Raw genomic sequence first — 22,340 nt, forward strand, 5'->3', positions numbered from 1 at the left:
AAACAAAACATAGAAACAGATATTATAAAATCAAGTTCCAGTCAAATATTTTCACAAACCTCTATGATGTATTTATCATGTGTTTATTATGTAACTGATTTGCAGTTACACCATAATAATGGATTCAGTGTCTGGTTGAGAGTTATAGCCTATTGTGTCTCATTCATTCGTTTATGCAAAAGCAATTATGTTTATGAAGGCCAAAAGTAGCCATTGTTAATGGACAGTATTTGAGCACTTCACAATGTTACAAGAAAAAAGCCTAAAGAATCCTGGCACGGCTTATGAGTTGGAATGTTTGTGCAGAAACCACAGTAATAATTGAAAACTCTAACCATATTTATCATAAATCCAGTTTTTCTGTATCCTCAGCAGAACAGAGCTGATCACACTTACAGTACATGTCCTGTTAAAATTAAAAGAGAAAAAAACATAATTGATATGAAACCAGTTACAATGTCTATAAAACGTATAAAAGACATTTTTTAAAAGAAATAATTAACGTGAGAGTGTGTTGAGAGTCTAGTTGAATGATTGTGCTCCAGGAAGTTAGAACTGTAACTAAATGTAAAAAAAAAAAAAAAAAAACTTTAAAGAACCATCTTATAGGCCTAAGGGGTTATTATCATATTTTAATGTAAACACTTTACTTGTAGGCATACATGATGCAAAAATGCAGACTCAAAGTGAATAGATGACACTGTCACAGACAAACATATTCGGTTCATAAGGCAGGTATGTTGTCTGATTTCTAGGGATGCAGGCTACTACAAGACTATAACGCAAAAGAGCACAATATCGCTGTGCTCATCACCTCTGTGTGATGTAATACAAAGAATATGACTCCATTAGTGTGGCACAACATTAGTCACATTAGCCAGAGCAGGCTCAGAGTATGGATCTTTACAGCCCATTTCCCCTTTAGTAGCTATAATTAGGGTAGTTTTGTGCAAAGTGGCTTTTTGAAGGGCAACAGAAAGTCTCCTTGAAGGGTGATTAGAAAAAGCTTTTTCTCTCTCCCGCAGGTTAGATATTTATGTTAATAATACATAATGCATGAAGCACTAAGAAAGGAAAAAGAGAAGGTTGACGATATATATCTATAGCCTATGTATAGCCTAACGTAACTGTTTCAATAGAGCCATTAGCAATGTCTTTTGCGCCTCATTAGAGTCTGCGATGTACAGAATCGCAGTTTCACATGAATATAATTCACTTCATATTAGGTCTTTAAAGGGATAATTTGAATTTAAATTTCAAGACGTGTTCCATCAGATAAAGGGCCGACCGCTCATATCATTTGACTTTGAACGAATTGTCATTAAAGGTACAGTTAAAGCGATCGAGGGTGGTCATTATGATTTAATACAGTGTGGAATCAACGTTCTCTTATTAAATGTTCTGATCTCTTCTGTTTTCGCCACAAGTGGCCGCTGACGTACAAAAAGATGGGAACTGTGTTTTTCTATTTCAATGTTCTTGGGGACATTAATAGTGTAACATACGGCTAATGTTATAGCATGTAGCATTTGCATAAACTTGAAGGAGATCTGTGGATAAGGTAAACACCTTAAACATTTTGTTTAATAGCATGTTTGTCAAATAGTGACATCTGTCGAAGTCATAACTTTATTATATACGTTTAAAGCTGTTTTCTAAATGCCATAATCCAAAGCTACACAGAAACTGTTAAGAAACTGGCAGCTGTCAAACTCACTAAATCATTTATTTGAGTAATTTTGCTACTCTCTGTACTGTCCTGGTTTTTGACATGGTAGTATTCATTGGAATCACCTTGGAATATCATGTAAATACAATATTACACGAATATAGTAAACATTCAGTATCGTAGTAAGTTATATTTCAAAGTGCCATCAGATATTGTCAATGTTGTACCATAAGTGCAATGACTGCTGTAGTTTTTCATTGTATCTTTTTAGTCACTGGACCAGCTTCTTTAGATTTTATTATTATTATTATTATTATTATGTGTCTTTAAGTTTCACGTGTTTTCGTTTGGTCACATTGTGTTGTGTGATTTTTATGTTCATAGGTTAGTCATCCTTTGTTGTAACCTCTTCATCCTTAAACACATACTTCTCTCTGCTTATCCTTGTCACTGCACAGTTTTTATTATTAGCAATGTACACAATGTGTATTCTGCATTCGTCCATCTGTTTACCTATTTTAATCAATAATAAATGTGTGTTTACAGGGTATGGTTTAGACAGTGTAATTTTGTCAACAAAATGTGCCTTATCCAGTGTGTAATTTGCACTTGTTCCACTGTATAGTTTGCCTTGACTTGATTTGACAAACAAATTAGTACTGTGCTTTCAAAACAGTCTATTTATTACTTTATCTAAGAGTATATTACATGTAGATAAAGCTTTTTTTTTAAGTGTGCAATAAGGGCTTTATCAGGCTCTAAAAACGGTGCAAGATTTTACAGAAAATGTTGCTGTCAAAATCATTATTAGACATCACTCGGTTCCATGTACAAACATGAATTCAAGGTTAATGTGTGCAGGATAGTTAGTAATCGATATTTCACAGACTTTCCAATGCAGGATGTTAAATTATGTTGCGTTGTATGTATATCTCTCATTAATCCTGTTTGTGAACTTTATAAATAGTCTTGAGTTTGCATTAATCAATCACATAATTTGTTTATTATTATTGATTTCATAACAAAACATTTAATTTTATGTTCGTATTGCAAATATTAGCTGCTTTGTGATGTCTTTATTGTGTTTATTGTAGTGTTATCCAGTGTGTGGTGTGAGACACTGAAATGGCTGGCCGGATTCCTCTGGTTTTGCTGGCCTGTGGCTCCTTCAACCCCATTACCCACCAGCACATGCGGCTGTTCGAGCTGGCTAGAGACCACATGCATCAGACTGGTTGGTGCCACCTGTTCATTTACCTGAAATTGGCCATCATCTGTTATCAGGCCAAAATTGGCCTCCTTTCCACTGTCCCTTTGGACCCGTCGCTTTAAAGTGATTTCTGTTATGTAACTGCATTTTGGTTTATTTTTTGTTTAATTCTAGTCTAAAGTGTGCCTAAATCTGTTATTAGCCATATAAACACTAGTAAAATAATATACAAAAAAAAGTTATTGAACATTTAGTCTTCCAAAAAAAATGGTTGCATATGTTTTTTGTTGAGTATCATATCTGATAGTTCAGGCTTTTATGGCCCTTATAGTATAATATAGGATCATTTTGGGCTCATGCTTAAGGTGGAAAGAAACACAGTTTTATTCAAACTGAGCAAAAATATGCAATTTGGTTCATTTGATAGTATTTATATGGCCAAAAAGTTGAAAGATGAACTTTAGAATAGAATAATTACATAGAATGCATATAAAATTCAGTTATCAGTCTGTATCTCCCAATAATATGTCTTAGTAAGATCATATAAATACTTCGTTTTCTGATCAAACCTCTGTAGTCTTTATTGTGGGGGGGCAAAACATATAATGTGCTGCAATATAAATATGATTGGAGAATAAATATAAACATTCCTAAAAAGCCTGACGTGTCATTTTATTATTTTCTCATAAATAATGTTCAGCAAAGGTTTGATCATTTTAGTAATTTAGAGGCCTTAAAAATGTGTGTATATAACACGGCTTGCTTTATAGGTTTAAAAATATCTTTATTATGCAGAGGCTTTTCTTTATATAAAGCTGTAAGGAATGCGTGACAAATGGCCAGTTTTAATGTTTAGCGCTCTGATCTCAGTGAAAATATACTTGCATAACTTCATACCCAAGCGTCACCAGCAAAAAAAAAAGGCTTTGTAGCTGCTGTAACGCCGTGTCTACAATGCAAGTAAGCATTTCAAGTTTTGTTGATTATAATTGGAACACTGTTGTGTTGCACCGCTAGCTTGCAGTGTAGACGTGGTGTAACCGCGCCTCTCGAAAAACTCTGCATGGTGCTGGCACGCTGACATGTTTACTTCTGTTTATTTACTGTGCACAGTGTACTCTAAAACTGCTTGCAGATATAGCATAACAAGTTACCAAAATAGCTTGCGTATTATATTACCTCAAGAGTGGCTGGAAACTTGTTTGTGGTTTCTTGCCATTTTTATGAAAGATTAAAACTGACTTTTAAAAATGAATTTTATGGATGAATTCTGTTTTATAATGTCTTGCATGCGCAGCTAAATGAGAAACTGCAAAAACAATTGCAGTATGATGTGAATTCATCTCGACTATGCAAAATTACAGCATTATTTTGCAAAAACATTAAGCATTCAGCAACTCATTAGAGTCCGCCTGAGTATGCAAAGCTTGTGTTAATTTGTGTGCAGTGGCTTAGAAACTTTTGCAGGGCTGCAGCACTTAGAAAAGGAATCAACGTCTCTTTAATAATCCAGCAATTATTTAGATTTCATTCATACGCTGGGTGCTTCAAAGGAATAGTTCACCTAAGGGCAAAACATATAATGTGCTGCAATATAAATATGATTGGAGAATAAATATAAACATTCCTAAAAAGCCTGACGTGTCATTTTATTATTTTCTCATAAATAATGTTCAGCAAAGGTTTGATCATTTTAGTAATTTAGAGGCCTTAAAAATGTGTGTATATAACACGGCTTGCTTTATAGGTTTAAAAATATCTTTATTATGCAGAGGCTTTTCTTTATATAAAGCTGTAAGGAATGCGTGACAAATGGCCAGTTTTAATGTTTAGCGCTCTGATCTCAGTGAAAATATACTTGCATAACTTCATACCCAAGCGTCACCAGCAAAAAAAAAAGGCTTTGTAGCTGCTGTAACGCCGTGTCTACAATGCAAGTAAGCATTTCAAGTTTTGTTGATTATAATTGGAACACTGTTGTGTTGCACCGCTAGCTTGCAGTGTAGACGTGGTGTAACCGCGCCTCTCGAAAAACTCTGCATGGTGCTGGCACGCTGACATGTTTACTTCTGTTTATTTACTGTGCACAGTGTACTCTAAAACTGCTTGCAGATATAGCATAACAAGTTACCAAAATAGCTTGCGTATTATATTACCTCAAGAGTGGCTGGAAACTTGTGAAACTGCAGCACTTAGAAAAGGAATCAACGTCTCTTTAATAATCCAGCAATTATTTAGATTTCATTCATACGCTGGGTGCTTCAAAGGAATAGTTCACCTAAAAATGAAAATGGGCTGAAACTTTACTCACCCTCAGGTCATTCAAGATGTAGATTGCATCACTTGCTCACCAATGGATCCTCTGCAGTGAATGGGTGCCGTCAGAATGAGAGTTCAAACAGCTGATAAAAACATCACAATAATCCATAAGTAATTCACTCCAGTCCGTCAATCAATGTCTTGTGAAACGAAAAGCTGCATGTTCATAAGTAACAAACCCATCATTAAGGTGTTTTGACTTTAAACCGTAGCTTCTGCCCAAAATACCAGTCAATAATCCATAAAAATGCTTCCTCCAGTTGTCTCCTCACATCAAAATCCACCAACTTGTTTGTTTATAACTGTTTTAGACTGTTTTTCTTATATAGAAGACTCACAGTTTAGGTAAAATCAACGTTTTGAAGTTAGAAACATCTTAATGATGGTTTTGTTTATTAACAAAATTTTTTGCTTCTCAGATGTTAATTGATGGACTGGAGTTGTGTGGATTATTGTGATGTTTTTATCAGCTGTTTGGACTCTCATTCTGACGGCACCCATTCACTGCAGACAGAGGATCCATTGGTGGGCAAGTGATGTGATAACAAATTTCTCCTGTATCCAGGGGCGGACTGGGACAAAAATTCAGCCCTGGCACTGTAGCCACACCGGCCCACATTACCACACCGACACAGCCCCACCCACGGAGACATGCATTCACTACTTACATTTGTGTACAGATGGTGAAATAATATAAGCAGTACCATATATGTAACAGATATTTAAACATTTAATGTATGTGTCTGGAAAACAATGCTTACTACTTTTTAAAGAGCACACGTTTATAACAAATTTACACATACAGTTAAAACAAAAGAAAAAGAATCTGAGGATGTTGTAGCGTCTGTGTGCTGTCTGTTTATGCCATTTGTCTGCTGTTACTGTCATTCTCTACAGTATTTTGTTCTTTGTTGTCACTGTCTGTCCGTTGGGTTTTTCCTACCTCTACCATACTCCTCCCTGTCTCTGCTAGGGCTACTGTACCATCCTTCCTCACAGCACTGGTGTTGAAAGACCAGGGGTCTCTGGCTGTACTGATTCCAGCAACATCCTAGTTAATGAACGCAGTATAGGACTTAATAATAGCAAAAAAGGGAATAGAATATATAGCAAAAACTATAAATAGTAGCAGCAGTAAATCCATTTTGATATACAATTATTTGTGAATTAAAGTATGCTAAAGTGTTGCTAGTATGTGCATTTGTGTGTGTGTGTGTGTGTGAGTGTGATCTCTCTCTCTCTCTCTGTGTGTGTGACACAGGCACAGGTTCCTCCTATCCTAATAGTTAATTAGAGCCACATTATTAAGAAACTGGAAGCATCTGTATCGGGGTGTGTGTCTCTCATTGTGTCTTCCTACCACCATGACACTTGACTCTGCAGTCCACCCTACCTAAGGATTAATTACATACTGTAAACTTATGTACTGTATGCATGCTCAATGTTTTATTTTAATATATGACTATCTACATATTCAAAGTAAAGTTCACTACAAATGTCTATAGTACTATGACTATTGCTATAGGTTTTTGATGTGTTAGACTATATTGCAAGTAGCCTACATCAGTTTTTACCCTAAATCCCACTTTATCTGCTGATATTTCAGTCACGCAATTCAGTAGCTAACAGGCTCGTTAACACTTAAGTTAACCAATTATCATGAAGCAATGACATTTTAAAATATACTGGGGTTCTATGCTAAGCTTACAACTGTTTAATACAATGTAGGCTACTAAAGAAACAGGAGCTAAAAGAAACAGGAGCTAAATGGCAGAAGTAGTGTGAAAATGACTTGTTCTAGCTGTATTTTCTGTTTTCTTCTTACCTCTGTGGCACTAACTGTCCTCCGCTGCAGCAGCCGAATTTAAACCTTTTGAAAAGAGTTCGGTTAATTTTACACATTTAGCAGCATCAGACTTAAGCCCTTTTTTTTTCCTTTCTCAAAGTTTTTCTGCACCACCTTTCCTTTTTTACGGTCCATCATCTAGCTTTTACTGAAAATTAGCTCGTGATGCAATCTCTCTGATGACGTGCTTGATTTTGACTGAACGGTTCGGTCGGCACATCTCGGGACCAGGCAGCCGGCCGTAGCCGACTGGGCCAAATGCTTAACATTTATTTATTATTAACATCATTATTATTATAACCATAGAGAAATCGTGCAAGCGATAAAAACCCGTTCTATTGGTTGGCCCGTAAAAACAATTTTATTTATATATATTTAGAAAAAATCTGACCGGCCCACATTAAACAAAATGGTCCGGCTCCTCTGGCATTTGCCAGAATTGCCAGATGGCCAATCCGCCCCGCCTGTATCCGATGAAGAAAAAAAAACGAATCTACAGCTTAGATGACCTGAGGGTGAGTCAATTTTCAGCACATTTTCATTTATGGGTGAACTATTCCTTTATTGCATTGCAGTATGGGTAGACGTTTTATCAGTTCATGCTTTTCCTGGGAATTCAACACGTTTGTTGGCATTGGTATAATGTTTGAGCTACAGGAACTGTGAAATGCTTTATATTTGGGTAACACTTTAGTATAGGGATCAATTCAATTAGTTGCTTATTAGCATGCCTTTTATTAACATATTAGCTGTTTATTATTACTTATAAAGCATTTATTCTACATGACCATATTCTACATCCCTAATCCTTCCCAATACCTAAACTTAACAACTACCTCATGTGTTAGACTATATTGCAAGTAGCCTACATCAGTTTTTACCCTAAATCCCACTTTATCTGCTGATATTTCAGTCACGCAATTCAGTAGCTAACAGGCTCGTTAACACTTAAGTTAACCAATTATCATGAAGCAATGACATTTTAAAATATACTGGGGTTCTATGCTAAGCTTACAACTGTTTAATACAATGTAGGCTACTAAAGAAACAGGAGCTAAAAGAAACAGGAGCTAAATGGCAGAAGTAGTGTGAAAATGACTTGTTCTAGCTGTATTTTCTGTTTTCTTCTTACCTCTGTGGCACTAACTGTCCTCCGCTGCAGCAGCCGAATTTAAACCTTTTGAAAAGAGTTCGGTTAATTTTACACATTTAGCAGCATCAGACTTAAGCCCTTTTTTTTTCCTTTCTCAAAGTTTTTCTGCACCACCTTTCCTTTTTTACGGTCCATCATCTAGCTTTTACTGAAAATTAGCTCGTGATGCAATCTCTCTGATGACGTGCTTGATTTTGACTGAACGGTTCGGTCGGCACATCTCGGGACCAGGCAGCCGGCCGTAGCCGACTGGGCCAAATGCTTAACATTTATTTATTATTAACATCATTATTATTATAACCATAGAGAAATCGTGCAAGCGATAAAAACCCGTTCTATTGGTTGGCCCGTAAAAACAATTTTATTTATATATATTTAGAAAAAATCTGACCGGCCCACATTAAACAAAATGGTCCGGCTCCTCTGGCATTTGCCAGAATTGCCAGATGGCCAATCCGCCCCGCCTGTATCCGATGAAGAAAAAAAAACGAATCTACAGCTTAGATGACCTGAGGGTGAGTCAATTTTCAGCACATTTTCATTTATGGGTGAACTATTCCTTTATTGCATTGCAGTATGGGTAGACGTTTTATCAGTTCATGCTTTTCCTGGGAATTCAACACGTTTGTTGGCATTGGTATAATGTTTGAGCTACAGGAACTGTGAAATGCTTTATATTTGGGTAACACTTTAGTATAGGGATCAATTCAATTAGTTGCTTATTAGCATGCCTTTTATTAACATATTAGCTGTTTATTATTACTTATAAAGCATTTATTCTACATGACCATATTCTACATCCCTAATCCTTCCCAATACCTAAACTTAACAACTACCTCACTAACTGTTAATAAAGCAGCAAATTAGAAGTTTATTGAGCCAAAAATCATAGTTAATGCTTTGTTAATAGGGAGAATTGGACCTTAAAATGAAGTGTGACCTATATTTAACATCTGATGTTCTTGACTCTTTTTGGGATATGTTGTCTCTCTCCATCTCGTAGGTCTGTATCATGTGGTGGGTGGCATTGTATCTCCTGTCGGTGATGATTATGGTAAACAGGGTCTTGTTGCTTCGAAACACAGACTTGCTATGGCAAGACTTGCCCTGCAGAGCTCTGACTGGGTTTCTGTAGACGACTGGGAGAGCCAGCAGGAGGATTGGACAGAAACTGTGGTGACCCTGAGGTGAATATACATATAAAGAACAATTTTACAAAAGTGTCCTGCATCGGCTTCTTACCATGACTAACGCAAATCATTTATCCAGTCAAAAGTTTGACAAGGCAAGTAACTTTCTGGAGTCTTTTAACACAACTGGGACACTGGCTGTAAAGGAAACATTAACCGGTTTTGACAGATGGGGTGCTAAATGCTGATTGCACCTCCATTATCCCAGAAACTGCTCAGAAGTGCAGCGATAGAGTCATCTTTGATGATAGGAAAGTTGCTTTTTTTCTTTACTTCAAAAGCACTGTTCAAATGTTAAACATACTGGCGTTATTAATATGAATGACAGTTTATTATACAGCATACAGTTACGTCTGATGTAGGCTTATCCTCCTCTTAAATTAACTGAGGGTTCACATTAGAGTGTTACATCTCACATATGAATACCCAGAAGTCTCATTTATATAGTGCAATATATACAAGAAAAATGACACACATTGGCAAAGGTATATAAATATGGAATATAGATATTCAATCTCTACTGTAGAAATATTTCAAGATGTAATTATATTTTATATGTTGCCTTTATATGTGAATTCACCGTGCATTACCCTCTATGAAGGACTTCACAAACTCACTGTCATCTTCAAAATATCAAGAGCTGAACTAAAGCCAAAACTTTATAGGAGTCAAATCCTTAAATTCCCTGTGTATGAGATATCAATTAGCCATGCGCTGACGTGACTCATTCCAGCCCTACTATCCAGGGGCGTCATGCACTCATTATTTTTGAGGGGGCACGAGGTTTGGGGGGGGGGGGGGGGTTTGTCATGTGACACACAGCAGCCACAACAGCACTTATGTTTTATTTATTTTTTCCTTTTTATCCGAAACATCCCCAAACGCATTAAATATATAATGAAATATCTTGATTCTCAAGATCTATAGTGGGCGATGGTCAAAGTAACCTAATAATGTAGTCTATTAACTATGCATAAAAACCTTTCTGTTTACTTAATTAACAGATATGGATGTCATGCCATAACATATTTTTAATACGACTGAGTTTATATTTAATGTGAATAAAAACATTGCAAGTTAGGCTACTAATTATAACACTTTCATTGTACAGAAAGAGAGCAAAGAACATTTACATTATCAAAGAACATTTTCACTGACAGCCTAGAGTTCAAGCACTCTCAAAATCTCCCATTAAAATCACTGAAGCTGTTTACAGTATGAAATTAATATTTTACAGATTCGTACACACATTTGCACTTTGTTGTTTTTGACGAGATAATTCGCCAGAAAGAGGTATTCAGACAGTGAGCGAGTGAAGAAAACACTGGCATTTTAGCAATGACTCATCTGAACACCTCTGATTGGTCATTGCATTCATAAGCTCAACAGCATCGTGTGTGATTGGTTAATGCGCAGTGTAAAAACGCATCTGTCTTTGGCTCAGCGCCAGCCAGCAAACGCAGATTTGAATTTAGCAGCTGATGATATGACGCACTGAACGTTCTAATCACGCCGGTTTGATTGTATTAAATATAGAAAATATTAATCGGCTATTTTTTGTCTTTTGGAAGCTGCATTCAAAATCTACTTGGCTCAAAAATCTGAGGGGGCACGTACCCCGTCATCCTTTAGTATTTGGCTGCTAGTGGTTTTCGTTTTGCAACTGTGCCAAATTCTTGTCCCCTCTCTTCATCGTGACGTGCCATTCCTCCTCTTGAATCCCTCAAGAGATACTAAAGTAACAAGAGACTGTTTAAGCACCCCTCAGAGCACTCAGATTTTGTTTTATGCCAACTGCTAGCTATGCCCTTAGGTGGCTAATTAATACTCCGATGCCAGGGAGGAGGATGGCTGCTCTTGCGCCAGGGGCCCGTGCCAGGGCTTTGTCTTTCTAGGTTCGTAATTTACTTCCTGGCAGAATTGGACGAAATCACGCAATTGATTATATGCCCTTAAAGTTGACCTATGTGATGAATTGCCAGGTTGAGTTTTTGCTATTTTTAAAGGACATGCAGTAGTGCTATGCTTCATACATACAGGCTCTGTTACAAAATCTATTCAGCATAGGTAGCAACAAGGTGCATTTATTGGTTAGGTGCCTTATAAGAGTCCTTTTGGCCAAATTGTACCAGCATTGTATCTGTCTGTCTGTCTCTGTCTGTCTATCATTCTATCTATCTATCGTTTTATCTATCTATTGTTCTATGTAGTGTTCTGTTGTTCTATCTATTGTTCTATCTATCGTTCTGACGTTCTGTCTGTCTATCTATCTATCTATCTATCTATTGTTCTATGTAGTGTTCTGTTGTTCTATCTATCGTTCTGACGTTCTGTCTGTCTATCTATCTATCTATCTATCTATCTATCTATTGTTCTATCATTCTATTTATCGTGCTATCATTCTGTCTGTCTGTCAGGCCTAAACATTCAAGAAATCAAGGCTTTTGTTAAACAAGGCCTATTGAAGTCCACATTCAAAGTTTGTCTTGAGAAACTTTGCATTTCTTTTTAAAATTACTTTAGAATTTAAAAACAATTCTACATCTTTTTTAGCTACTTCAGTTCAAAGCCAATTCAAATTCTGAATGGTGCACATCCCTGATTGGTTCTGCTATTGGTTAATTCCAATGTCCATTGTACACTGTATTGTACACAACAAGCTGTTATACCGTATTCTGCTATTCACTTTATACATTAAACACACATACTTGGGGCAATATATGGTTACAAAAAGCGCTGTTAACTCAACAATTATTCTCTATGTAAAGGTTTCACACTCCTATCTGCATTTAAGCAACAACAAAGCTTATAATAGCCTTTTGTGAGAGACTGGAGAAGTTGAGATACACATCTATCAGGCTCGTGTAATTCAGTGTGAATGTAAAGCTTTTCCTACATTCATAAGCTGATTACCTACACAGTATGGCCATTCATGCTCACCATTGCCTATCTGCTGTGTTTGGTTCTCCCTGACTCACTTAACACAGGTACCACTATGACCGCATATCTGCTCCGTACCACAGCAGCAAGGACCCGCCCACAGTCTCTGGTAAGCCCCGCCCACCTCTCAATATGTCTGTATAAATTGGCACAAGAACCTCTCATTACAATTCGGTTTCCTCTAAACCTCCTATCTGGCCCAATAAAGCCTTTTCTGTTTTTGCTAATCACTTTTGATAAGTCTGATGCATTTAAAACAGGCTGTTGTCTTCTTTCTGGCCAGCACAAGCGCTGTTAGGCCTCTTTTCAACCATGCTTTTATTTGGGGTTGCTGTAGAGGAGCATGCTAATGAAGCCTAATACCCTCCACAGGATGACTGAGCTTAAGACAAGCGTGCTCGGACTGTTAATGAAGCTGAGATTAATAGCCAGGACAACTTTATAACAAGACAAGTGCCAAGAATGACAGAACACATGCACACAAATACCCTCTTATCTCAAAACCTTTCAGAGGACTCCCTTATTCAATGCTTGTTCCCCTTTGTTCTATTGCTATTCCTTCATGTGTAATTTCTTTTGTTTGGCAGTGGACTGAAGCAAGGCCATAATCATGTTTTGAACATTGGGGGTGGGTCCAATTTTTTTTTTAAAGGGCAGAGTAGAAATGGTCTTTTTATTTAAAGGAATTTAATAATTAAAGGATTTAAATAAATTTAAGGAAATTAAGTATTTATGAAACATGAATTTTATTGAAATTTGCAAATAATATTTTTATTTTACTCTAATTGGTATGACTAATATGTCAACAACACTAAAGGAAAAGCATTTCTTGTCTCGTCACATTCAATTTTAAATTACATGAATCACACAAATGATTCAGCCTATGTTTCAATTTGTCAAATATTACATGTTCAGCTAATTAAATCTTACCTTGCACTTTTTATGTTAAAAACTGAAGTGACACTGTGGAATTCATGTTCGGTATCTGTGAACAGTGTGAACCAAAATGTAACTTTTACAGCTTTTTGTCTTTCTAACAACAAACAGTTATGGCCTGGACTGAAGATTACATAAAGAAACTCGTATTCATCCTTCTGTTAAAATGATTAATAAACATATCAGTCAGAATTAACCTAAAAGACGTTTAGAGATCCTTTTCATTTTAGATTTCATGTTGAATTATCTCAGGGATTATTTTTGATTAAATTGCTTTCATGCAAACCCCATTATAGCCGATTCAAAGAAATCTGGCGCTTACTGAATTAAGCCATTTATGATTGTCTGGAAATATTAGTGTTTTTATTGGAATGTTCACAATGCTTTGCTTTACGGTGTTTTTCAATAATGTATTCATTATTAGAATAAGTATGAAAGGGGTGCCATTTCCCCATGCCCATGCAGTGTGCACATGCATTTCTTTAGATCTATGTTTAGTCACATGGAGTAGAAATAAAGAGCTTTAGTTGGCCGACCGAGGTTCATTTCCTGCCCCCTGCAATTCACGCCTGCTCAAACAAAAGCAAGCTCTCAGACACATGTTATAGTGAGAGAATTAGAGTTAAAAGCATGCTATTGATTCTTTCATATCTTGTAAAAAGCACTGCTGAGGTCGAGCCCTTGCATTGCTAGCCAAGAAATTATTTCTAATGAAGCTTTGAGGAAAGAAAAATTGAGATTTTTTTGCAGAGGTTCAAGGAGTGTCAAACATTTTGTCTATGAGCCACTACAACATATTGAAAGATGGGGAAATTCATTGATAGCATTGTTTTTTTGTTTGTATTCGCAACTGAGTACACTGAAAGAAATATGCAAATCCGTTAACCGACACCAAATCTGTGTTGAATGCAATTTCCACGGTGCAGTTTCCAGTATTGCAGGTTATTTCTGAGTTCCAGGTTTTGTAGGATGCAGAAAGTTATCCTAATTTGGAACTGCACAGCATCACTGTTATCACTGCAGCAGTATTTGAACACCTATGCCACAAAAAAAATGTATAAATAGATTTGCATTTATACAATAGAAAACAATAGGGCATTTATTTTACAGAAACATATTATGGTTCAAAAGACTGGGATAAAAAACAATTTTTAAGAAAAAAAATTTAGCAATATATTCAATTTTTTTTAAATTTGAAAACAGTTGTTGATTTGAAATTGTGAAACTATTACTATTTTCACTGTCATTTGTGGCCAATTTATGTACATATATTTTAATTAATATAATAAGAATATAAATGATTTTCTATTTAATGGAACTTTTATTTTCATTCTTTTTGAAACTTGACAACCTACTTGCTGGCTTTATATTAAGAAAAAGCTGCCTGGACATTCAGTGTTATTTTAGTATTATTTATGCTTATATATTACGAATTGAATCACCATGGAAATTAAATTGAGCTAAATAATGACATTATTGGCTTCTGAAGATCTGCTTTACAGCTAAAATTGTAGTCATTTTTGAATGAATTTTGCAACATTAATGCTTGTTATTTTGCCGTTTGTTGCTGTCACGCTACAGTGAGATAAACGCACAAAGAAGATGACGATGAATGCAAATAGTCTTTAATAAATCCACACAAGGGTAAATCCAGGACAGAACATGCAGGCAATTTTTAAGAAAAAAAATTTAGCAATATATTCAATTTTTTTTAAATTTGAAAACAGTTGTTGATTTGAAATTGTGAAACTATTACTATTTTCACTGTCATTTGTGGCCAATTTATGTACATATATTTTAATTAATATAATAAGAATATAAATGATTTTCTATTTAATGGAACTTTTATTTTCATTCTTTTTGAAACTTGACAACCTACTTGCTGGCTTTATATTAAGAAAAAGCTGCCTGGACATTCAGTGTTATTTTAGTATTATTTATGCTTATATATTACGAATTGAATCACCATGGAAATTAAATTGAGCTAAATAATGACATTATTGGCTTCTGAAGATCTGCTTTACAGCTAAAATTGTAGTCATTTTTTAATGAATTTTGCAACATTAATGCTTGTTATTTTGCCGTTTGTTGCTGTCACGCTACAGTGAGATAAACGCACAAAGAAGATGACGATGAATGCAAATAGTCTTTAATAAATCCACACAAGGGTAAAGAACATGCAGGAGACACACATAGGGACATAGTAGACCGGACAGAAAACAGTGAACAGAACACATCTTAAGTAAGTTGGCAAATGAAGATAATTAACTAGACACACCTGAACCAAATGACATAATGAACGGGAGACAGAAACTAGGTCACACAGAGCACATGGGGAAAGAAAATACAACAATCCAGGGGTGTGACAGTTCGCTCCCCTCCCCATCCCTCTATGTGGGATGGTGACAGAGGATGGCAAAGGGCTGGCAAACAAATACTGGAGGAGGTTCAGGTGGAGGACAGACACCCAGGAGGAGGACGACAAACAGAGTCCAGGGTGGAGATGACGGAGGGAGGAGCTAGCGCGGATCAGACGAAGGGAGGAGCCAGGAAGAAGACCGGAGGGAGCAAGAGAAACCAGGCTGCAGCCATGAAGGCGACCCACGGTGGAGCCGACGGAGGGAGGAGCCGTGATGGAGGAAGAGCTGACGGCTCTAGGGGGCTGACGGACGGCGGCGGAGCAGGTAATGGTGGAGCCCGAGGTGGAGACAGAGAGCCGAAAGAGCCAGGGCGACGGGGAGGATCCGGAGGGCCAAGGCGGAGCAGTGATGGAGGAAGAGCTGACGGCTCTAGGGGGCTGACTGACGGCGGCGGAGCAGGTAATGGTGGAGCCCGAGGTGGAGACGGAGAGCCAAAAGAACCAGGGCGACGGGGAGGATCCGGAGGGCCAAGGTGGACAGACACCCAGGAGGAGGACGACAAACAGAGTCCAGGGTGGAGATGACGGAGGGAGGAGCTAGCGCGGATCAGACGAAGGGAGGAGCCAGGAAGAAGACCGGAGGGAGCAAGAGAAAGAGGAGGCCATGAAGGCGACCCACGGTGGAGCCGACGGAGGGAGGAGCCGTGATGGAGGAAGAGCTGACGGCTCTAGGGGGCTGACCGATGGCGGCGGAGCAGGTAATGGTGGAGCCCGAGGTGGAGACGGAGAGCCGAAAGAGCCAGGGCGACGGGGAGGATCCGGAGGGCCAAGGCGGAGCAGTGATGGAGGAAGAGCTGACGGCTCTAGGGGGCTGACTGATGGCGGCGGAGCAGGTAATGGTGGAGCCCGAGGTGGAGACGGAGAGCCGAAAGAGCCAGGGCGACGGGGAGGATCCGGAGGGCCAAGGCGGAGCAGTGATGGAGGAAGAGCTGACGGCTCTAGGGGGCTGACGGACGGCGGCGGAGCAGGTAATGGTGGAGCCCGAGGGGGAGACGGAGAGCCGAAAGAGCCAGGGCGACGGGGAGGATCCGGAGGGCCAAGGCGGAGCAGATGGCTCCGGCGACTGAGGCAGAGGTGGGGATCTGGAAGGCCGCGGTGGAGCCGGAGCAACAGAGGACCAAGGTGGTGCCGGAGGGAAGGAGGAGCCTGACAGAGCCAGAGGGACGAGGTATAGCCGGAGGAGTGGAGTCCCGAGGCGGCAGATGGTCGACCATAGACCAAGACGGAGCCGGAGGGACGAGGGAGCCCGGCGGAACTTGTGGAGAGGAGGGAACTAGGAGCCATGGTGGAGCTGGTGGGTCGAAGGGCTGAGGCGGAGTCCGGGACTCAGAGGCTGGAGGCGGAAACGAGGGATCCTCCAGCCACAATGCCAGTGGAGACTGGCAGACCCGCGGTTATCCCACCGCACAGATGGTAAGCTGAGGGACTGCCAGGAGACAGCGGTGGCGATGGTGAGGACTGATACAGAGGAGGTGGAAGAGGGAGGCTGGGCAGGAGTTCAGAATGCTCAGGAGGATTTGTCACGGTGTGTGCTGCCAACACACACACCATAAGGCTACTTCCAACACCGTGAGCGCCAGCGACAGGGCAACGACCACCGTGGTCGTTATAGTACAGGCAGATAGTTCAGGGCAGACAAATATTTCCAGACTGACAGACAGTTCAAGGCACACAGAGAGTTCAAATACGACCTCCGTGGTCGATTCAGGACAGACAGAAGATTCAATCACAACCTCCGTGGTCGTGACGGGACAGACAGATGATGATGGCGGGAGAAGACAAAGCATATCCTCTGAGCGCAACCTCAGCTCACCCATAGCGGAGGTCAGGGCAATCCTCCGTGCCCTCGCTCCCTACTGACTCTTTCACCGTCGTGTGTCTAACAATCGGCTCACGCACCTGGACTGACGTCGATTGAGGCTCTGGCTCCGGGGCGATCCTCAGCTCTGTCGCTCTCCTCGGTGATGGCTCGTCAGTCGCAGCAGGCTCTGGATCTCCGTTAGCGGTGGGCTCATACTGTAGCTCCGCGAAGCAGGGTGGTGGTAGGCTGGGCTCTGGGTCGACCATAATAACACAAAAAAAACGCGGGGGACAGACAGAAGATTCAATCACAACCTCCGTGGTCGTGACGGGACAGACAGATGATGATGGCGGGAGAAGACAAAGCATATCCTCTGAGCGCAACCTCAGCTCACCCATAGCGGAGGTCAGGGCAATCCTCCGTGCCCTCGCTCCCTACTGACTCTTTCACCGTCGTGTGTCTAACAATCGGCTCACGCACCTGGACTGACGTCGATTGAGGCTCTGGCTCCGGGGCGATCCTCAGCTCTGTCGCTCTCCTCGGTGATGGCTCGTCAGTCGCAGCAGGCTCTGGATCTCCGTTAGCGGTGGGCTCATACTGTAGCTCCGCAAAGCAGGGTGGTGGTAGGCTGGGCTCTGGGTCGACCATAATAACACAAAAAAAACGCGGGGAAAAGATGCCACATTACTTTCACTTCTAGGTCCCGTCTTCTGTCACGCTATAGTGAGATAAACGCACGAAGTAGATGAATGCAAATAGTCTTTAATAAATCCACACAAGGGTAAATCCAGGACAGAACAGGCAGGAGACACACGTAGGGACGTAGTGTCTTTATTATAAGTATTTAACGTATTTTAAATGTTTAGTAATTTAGTAATTTTTATCTTTTTTCTTGTTTTTGTATTTTTATTCTATATAACTTCAATCTATATAACTTCTTAGTTATAGTAATTTTAATACTTAAACTTAACAAACTTATTCATTGCTGTTCAAGTTTAAGTTTTTTAACTAATAGTCATATTTTAGCTTTATTTTCAAATACCAAAAAGTAGTTTTAATAGTTTTATTTAACAATAACAACAATGTGGGCATCCTGTAAAATTTCTCCTTTTGTGCTTCATGGATGTACAAATAATAATACGTCTTGAAAGACATGCGGGCAAATAAATGATGACAAATCACATTGCTGTTGTTCAGAAGCACTTGGTTCTCAGAAAATCTGGCACTCAGAAAATCTCTGTTAGGTATCACTGATTTCAGTCGTCTAAATTATAATATCAGTCTCTGTGACAGCTCTAGGCTCTTTACACTGCCATCATTCATGTTAAGCTCCATATTCAGCTTCATAAGCAGTTGTCAGTTTTCTGCCGTTTATTTTGACAACTTTGACAGTATTATGATGACATGCCGCTGCTCTCCTGCTCCATCTTTAATTACAACAGTAGAATAGTTCCAAAACAGCTAACATTACTTGCATCACCTTTAAAAGAATAGTTCACTTAGAAATAAAAATGTACTCGCCCTCAGGCATTTGTTTCTTCAGCAGAACCGGTATGAAAAAACGTAACATTACATCAGTTGCTCACCAATGGATCCTCTGCAGTGAATGGGTTCCGTCAGAATAAGAGTCCAAACAGCTGATAAAAACATCACAATAATCCACACGACTCAAGTCTATCAACACCTTGTGAAGTGAAAAGCTGCTTGTTTATATTACACAAATCCTTCAAGACAATTTTAACTAAAAAACATTGCATTCTGCTAAAATACGAGTCTTCTATTTATAATATTGCTTTCTCCAGTGAAAAAGTATTGTCTGAATCAGGGGAAAAATATGCACAGATCAAGCATAGTTTACCAGCGAAAACAGTTATAAAGAAATATTTTTTGGTGGATTTGGATGTGCCCTCAGGCATTTGTTTCTTCAGCAGAACCGGTATGAAAAAACGTAACATTACATCAGTTGCTCACCAATGGATCCTCTGCAGTGAATGGGTTCCGTCAGAATAAGAGTCCAAACAGCTGATAAAAACATCACAATAATCCACACGACTCAAGTCTATCAACACCTTGTGAAGTGAAAAGCTGCTTGTTTATATTACACAAATCCTTCAAGACAATTTTAACTAAAAAACATTGCATTCTGCTAAAATACGAGTCTTCTATTTATAATAATGCTTTCTCCAGTGAAAAAGTATTGTCTGAATCAGGGGAAAAATATGCACAGATCAAGCATAGTTTACCAGCGAAAACAGTTATAAAGAAATATTTTTTTGGATTTTGGATGTGCATGACAACTTCTTCACAGGAGGAAGTGTTATTATGGATTATGGACAGAAACAATGGTTTAAAGTTGGGAGTCGTGGATTTTTGTGATGTTTTTATCAGCTCTTTGAACTCTCATTCTGGCGGCACCCATTCACTATAGAGAGGATTCATTGGTGAGCAAGTGACATAATGGTTTCTCCAAATCTGTTCTGATAAAGAAACAAACTAATTCACATCTTGAGTAACTTTAAGCAAATTTAAATTTTCAGGTAACTGTTTAATTAATTTAGATAAAAAATACCGTACAGTCATTAATGTGATCACTTTCTCCCCTACAGAGGTTCCTCAGCTGAAGCTGCTTTGTGGAGCAGATTTCATGGACACGTTTAAGGTGCCTGGTCTGTGGAGGGATGATCACGTAGAGGAGGTGGTGGGCCGCTTTGGACTGGTCTGCGTGAGCCGAGGTAGCCTGCAGCCAGACCGGGCTATACATGAGTCCGACTTGTTGTCCAGGCACCGGCGGAACATCTTTCTGGTTCGGGAGTGGGTCCAAAATGAGATCAGTGCTACAGAGGTCCGACGAGCCCTGCGGAGAGGCCAGAGTGTTAAATATATCTTACCAGACTCGGTCATTGATTACATGAGAGAGCACAACCTTTATACACAAGACAGTGAGATGAAGAACAAAGACGTTAAACTAAGACCTCTTACCAAGCAAACAATACAAGACTGATGTATAAGAAATAGCCTCCAGTGGTCTTAGTCACAAGTAATAGCAAAATATGTTTCAAAAGATTACATGTTTCTCTCACTTTTCATTTTGAAGATGCGAAAGCAGCTTTAGAGGAGTTGCATATTTTGTCTTGTGTAAAGTGAGCGTTATCCATGACCATGGTTTCCTAGTGTAATGTGTGGAGAGGGATTTAGGAATTTATCCTGTCTCTGCAGGAGTTAGATTTGCCAGATCACTGCAGAGCAGTAGGTCTATGTTCGGCAGGTCTGGGATTTGTTGACTTTTGCTGAATGTCACAAGGAAGATAAATAACAGAGCCTTTACACTTTGGAGAGCAAACATTGCTTCTTCCATTTCCATTTGCACAGAAAGCGTCATTCATGTTGTCAGATCCCTAAAGATGTTTCATCAAGCTTTGTCGGTGGGGGAAAAAAAGAGTTTCAGACAAAATAAAATGGAAGAATGTAGTTTGAGAGATTTGAAGCGATGTCTATCTGAATCGTTTCTTTTTCCTTGTACCACTGACTGTGAGTTTTGGCTCAAACCGGCTAGTTGCTTTAAGGGTGTTTTTGCAGTGTTGAAGCCCTCCTGCTGACAGTCTTTGTGTGTGGAGTTTGGGTTTTTAAAAAGGCCTGTATTCATGCTGTCTTGAAAGTAAAGCCAGATTAATTAATTTAACACAACTAGTCCCACTCTTCTAGATGGCCGCTGCTTTGCACAGAAGGGCTGTGTGTGCCGATTCAAAGCATCAGACACTTTTAACTGACAGATGAAAGGAGTGACAATGCAATTTGATCTTATATCAAGCACAAACCTACTTTTATTTAAAGAACAAATAGACTTCAAAATGATGTATTTTATGTGAATTAATCTAAGAAGAGAATTGAAATAGTTTTTATTTGCTATTTTATATTAAAGAAATCTGCATTATGTGTAAGAGTATTTTTTGTTATCAGTAGCATGTTGCTACATTATATGGGGTAAGTTGTCACAATGGGACCTACCATTAAACATTATAATCTTTTCAGTTAAATATAAACGGTATAACTATTATGAAACCGCAAACATGTAACCTAGAAACACTGCATTAATAATACATATTCATGATTAATATTGAATAATAGATTACTTTATATGTAAAACATTTAAAACACATTTGAGAACTTGCCTATCAAAACGTTATAGCTGATGCAGCTCTTGTGACAACTAGCCCCGGTCTATTCCCTACATCGCTCAAGAGTTTAAGTGACGTAATTACATGGTGTGATATCTCATCCAAGTTTGCGATGATGGGGATGTGTGGAACATTAATACAAATAGAAATGAATGATGTCATATTTGTTTTTGTACAAGATACCATTGATTCTAAAAGTACAATTTATTTTCTTACACAACTAATTATTTTACTTGGAAAATATCATATTCATGTAAAGAAATGGGCTAAAGCTGAGCCAAATTGTGAACATTTTTTATAAAAGAAATTAAACAATGTGGTACTACTTTGCACAATATTAGAAACAGAAAAGCTAAAAATACCTATGAAGCTCTATGTCACTTTAATTTGGTTAATAATATGTTTTCATGTTTTCATCCCTGGCATAGATCTAATTTAGTTTAATTTTTTTTAACCCATGTACATGCACTTGTTTTCTCTCTCTCTCTCTGTATATATACCCTTTTCCACTTTTTTTTTCTATTACTGTTGTGAGATGTATATGTTTGCATTAATATGTACATAATTGTACAAAAAAAAGAAAGAAGTTTGCGTTGATGGGTCCAAACCATATACCATATCTAGTATAAAGATCTTTTGTCCACAGCATAGATCTAATTTAGTTTAATTTTTTTTAACCCAT

General features: G+C 38.7%; 1 protein-coding gene across 1 annotated transcript; it reads left to right on the forward strand.

The window, feature by feature from the left end:
* Positions 1–1,483: 1,483 nt before the first annotated feature.
* Positions 1,484–21,345, forward strand: nmnat3 (nicotinamide nucleotide adenylyltransferase 3). The gene is made up of 5 exons (XM_016269211.1): positions 1,484–1,561; positions 2,764–2,903; positions 9,201–9,384; positions 12,375–12,436; positions 20,090–21,345. The coding sequence occupies exons 2-5, from the start codon at positions 2,795–2,797 to the stop codon at positions 20,482–20,484; spliced, it is 750 nt and encodes a 249-aa protein (XP_016124697.1). The 5' UTR covers positions 1,484–1,561; positions 2,764–2,794; the 3' UTR covers positions 20,485–21,345.
* Positions 21,346–22,340: the final 995 nt, after the last annotated feature.

Source organism: Sinocyclocheilus grahami, unplaced genomic scaffold, assembly GCF_001515645.1.
Source record: "Sinocyclocheilus grahami isolate Dianchi unplaced genomic scaffold, SAMN03320097.WGS_v1.1 scaffold50.1, whole genome shotgun sequence".
Taxonomy (NCBI): domain Eukaryota; kingdom Metazoa; phylum Chordata; class Actinopteri; order Cypriniformes; family Cyprinidae; genus Sinocyclocheilus; species Sinocyclocheilus grahami.

What these genes read in the sequence shown, in the direction of transcription:
- nmnat3 (XM_016269211.1), top strand. Translation starts at nt 2,795, where the DNA reads ATGGCTGGCCGGATTCCTCTGGTTTTGCTGGCCTGTGGCTCCTTCAAC. An exon ending in AGACCACATGCATCAGACTG is followed by an intron (nt 2,904 to 9,200) that starts GTTGGTGCCACC and finishes TCCATCTCGTAG; the next exon opens with GTCTGTATCATGTGGTGGGT. An exon ending in GAAACTGTGGTGACCCTGAG is followed by an intron (nt 9,385 to 12,374) that starts GTGAATATACAT and finishes CACTTAACACAG; the next exon opens with GTACCACTATGACCGCATAT.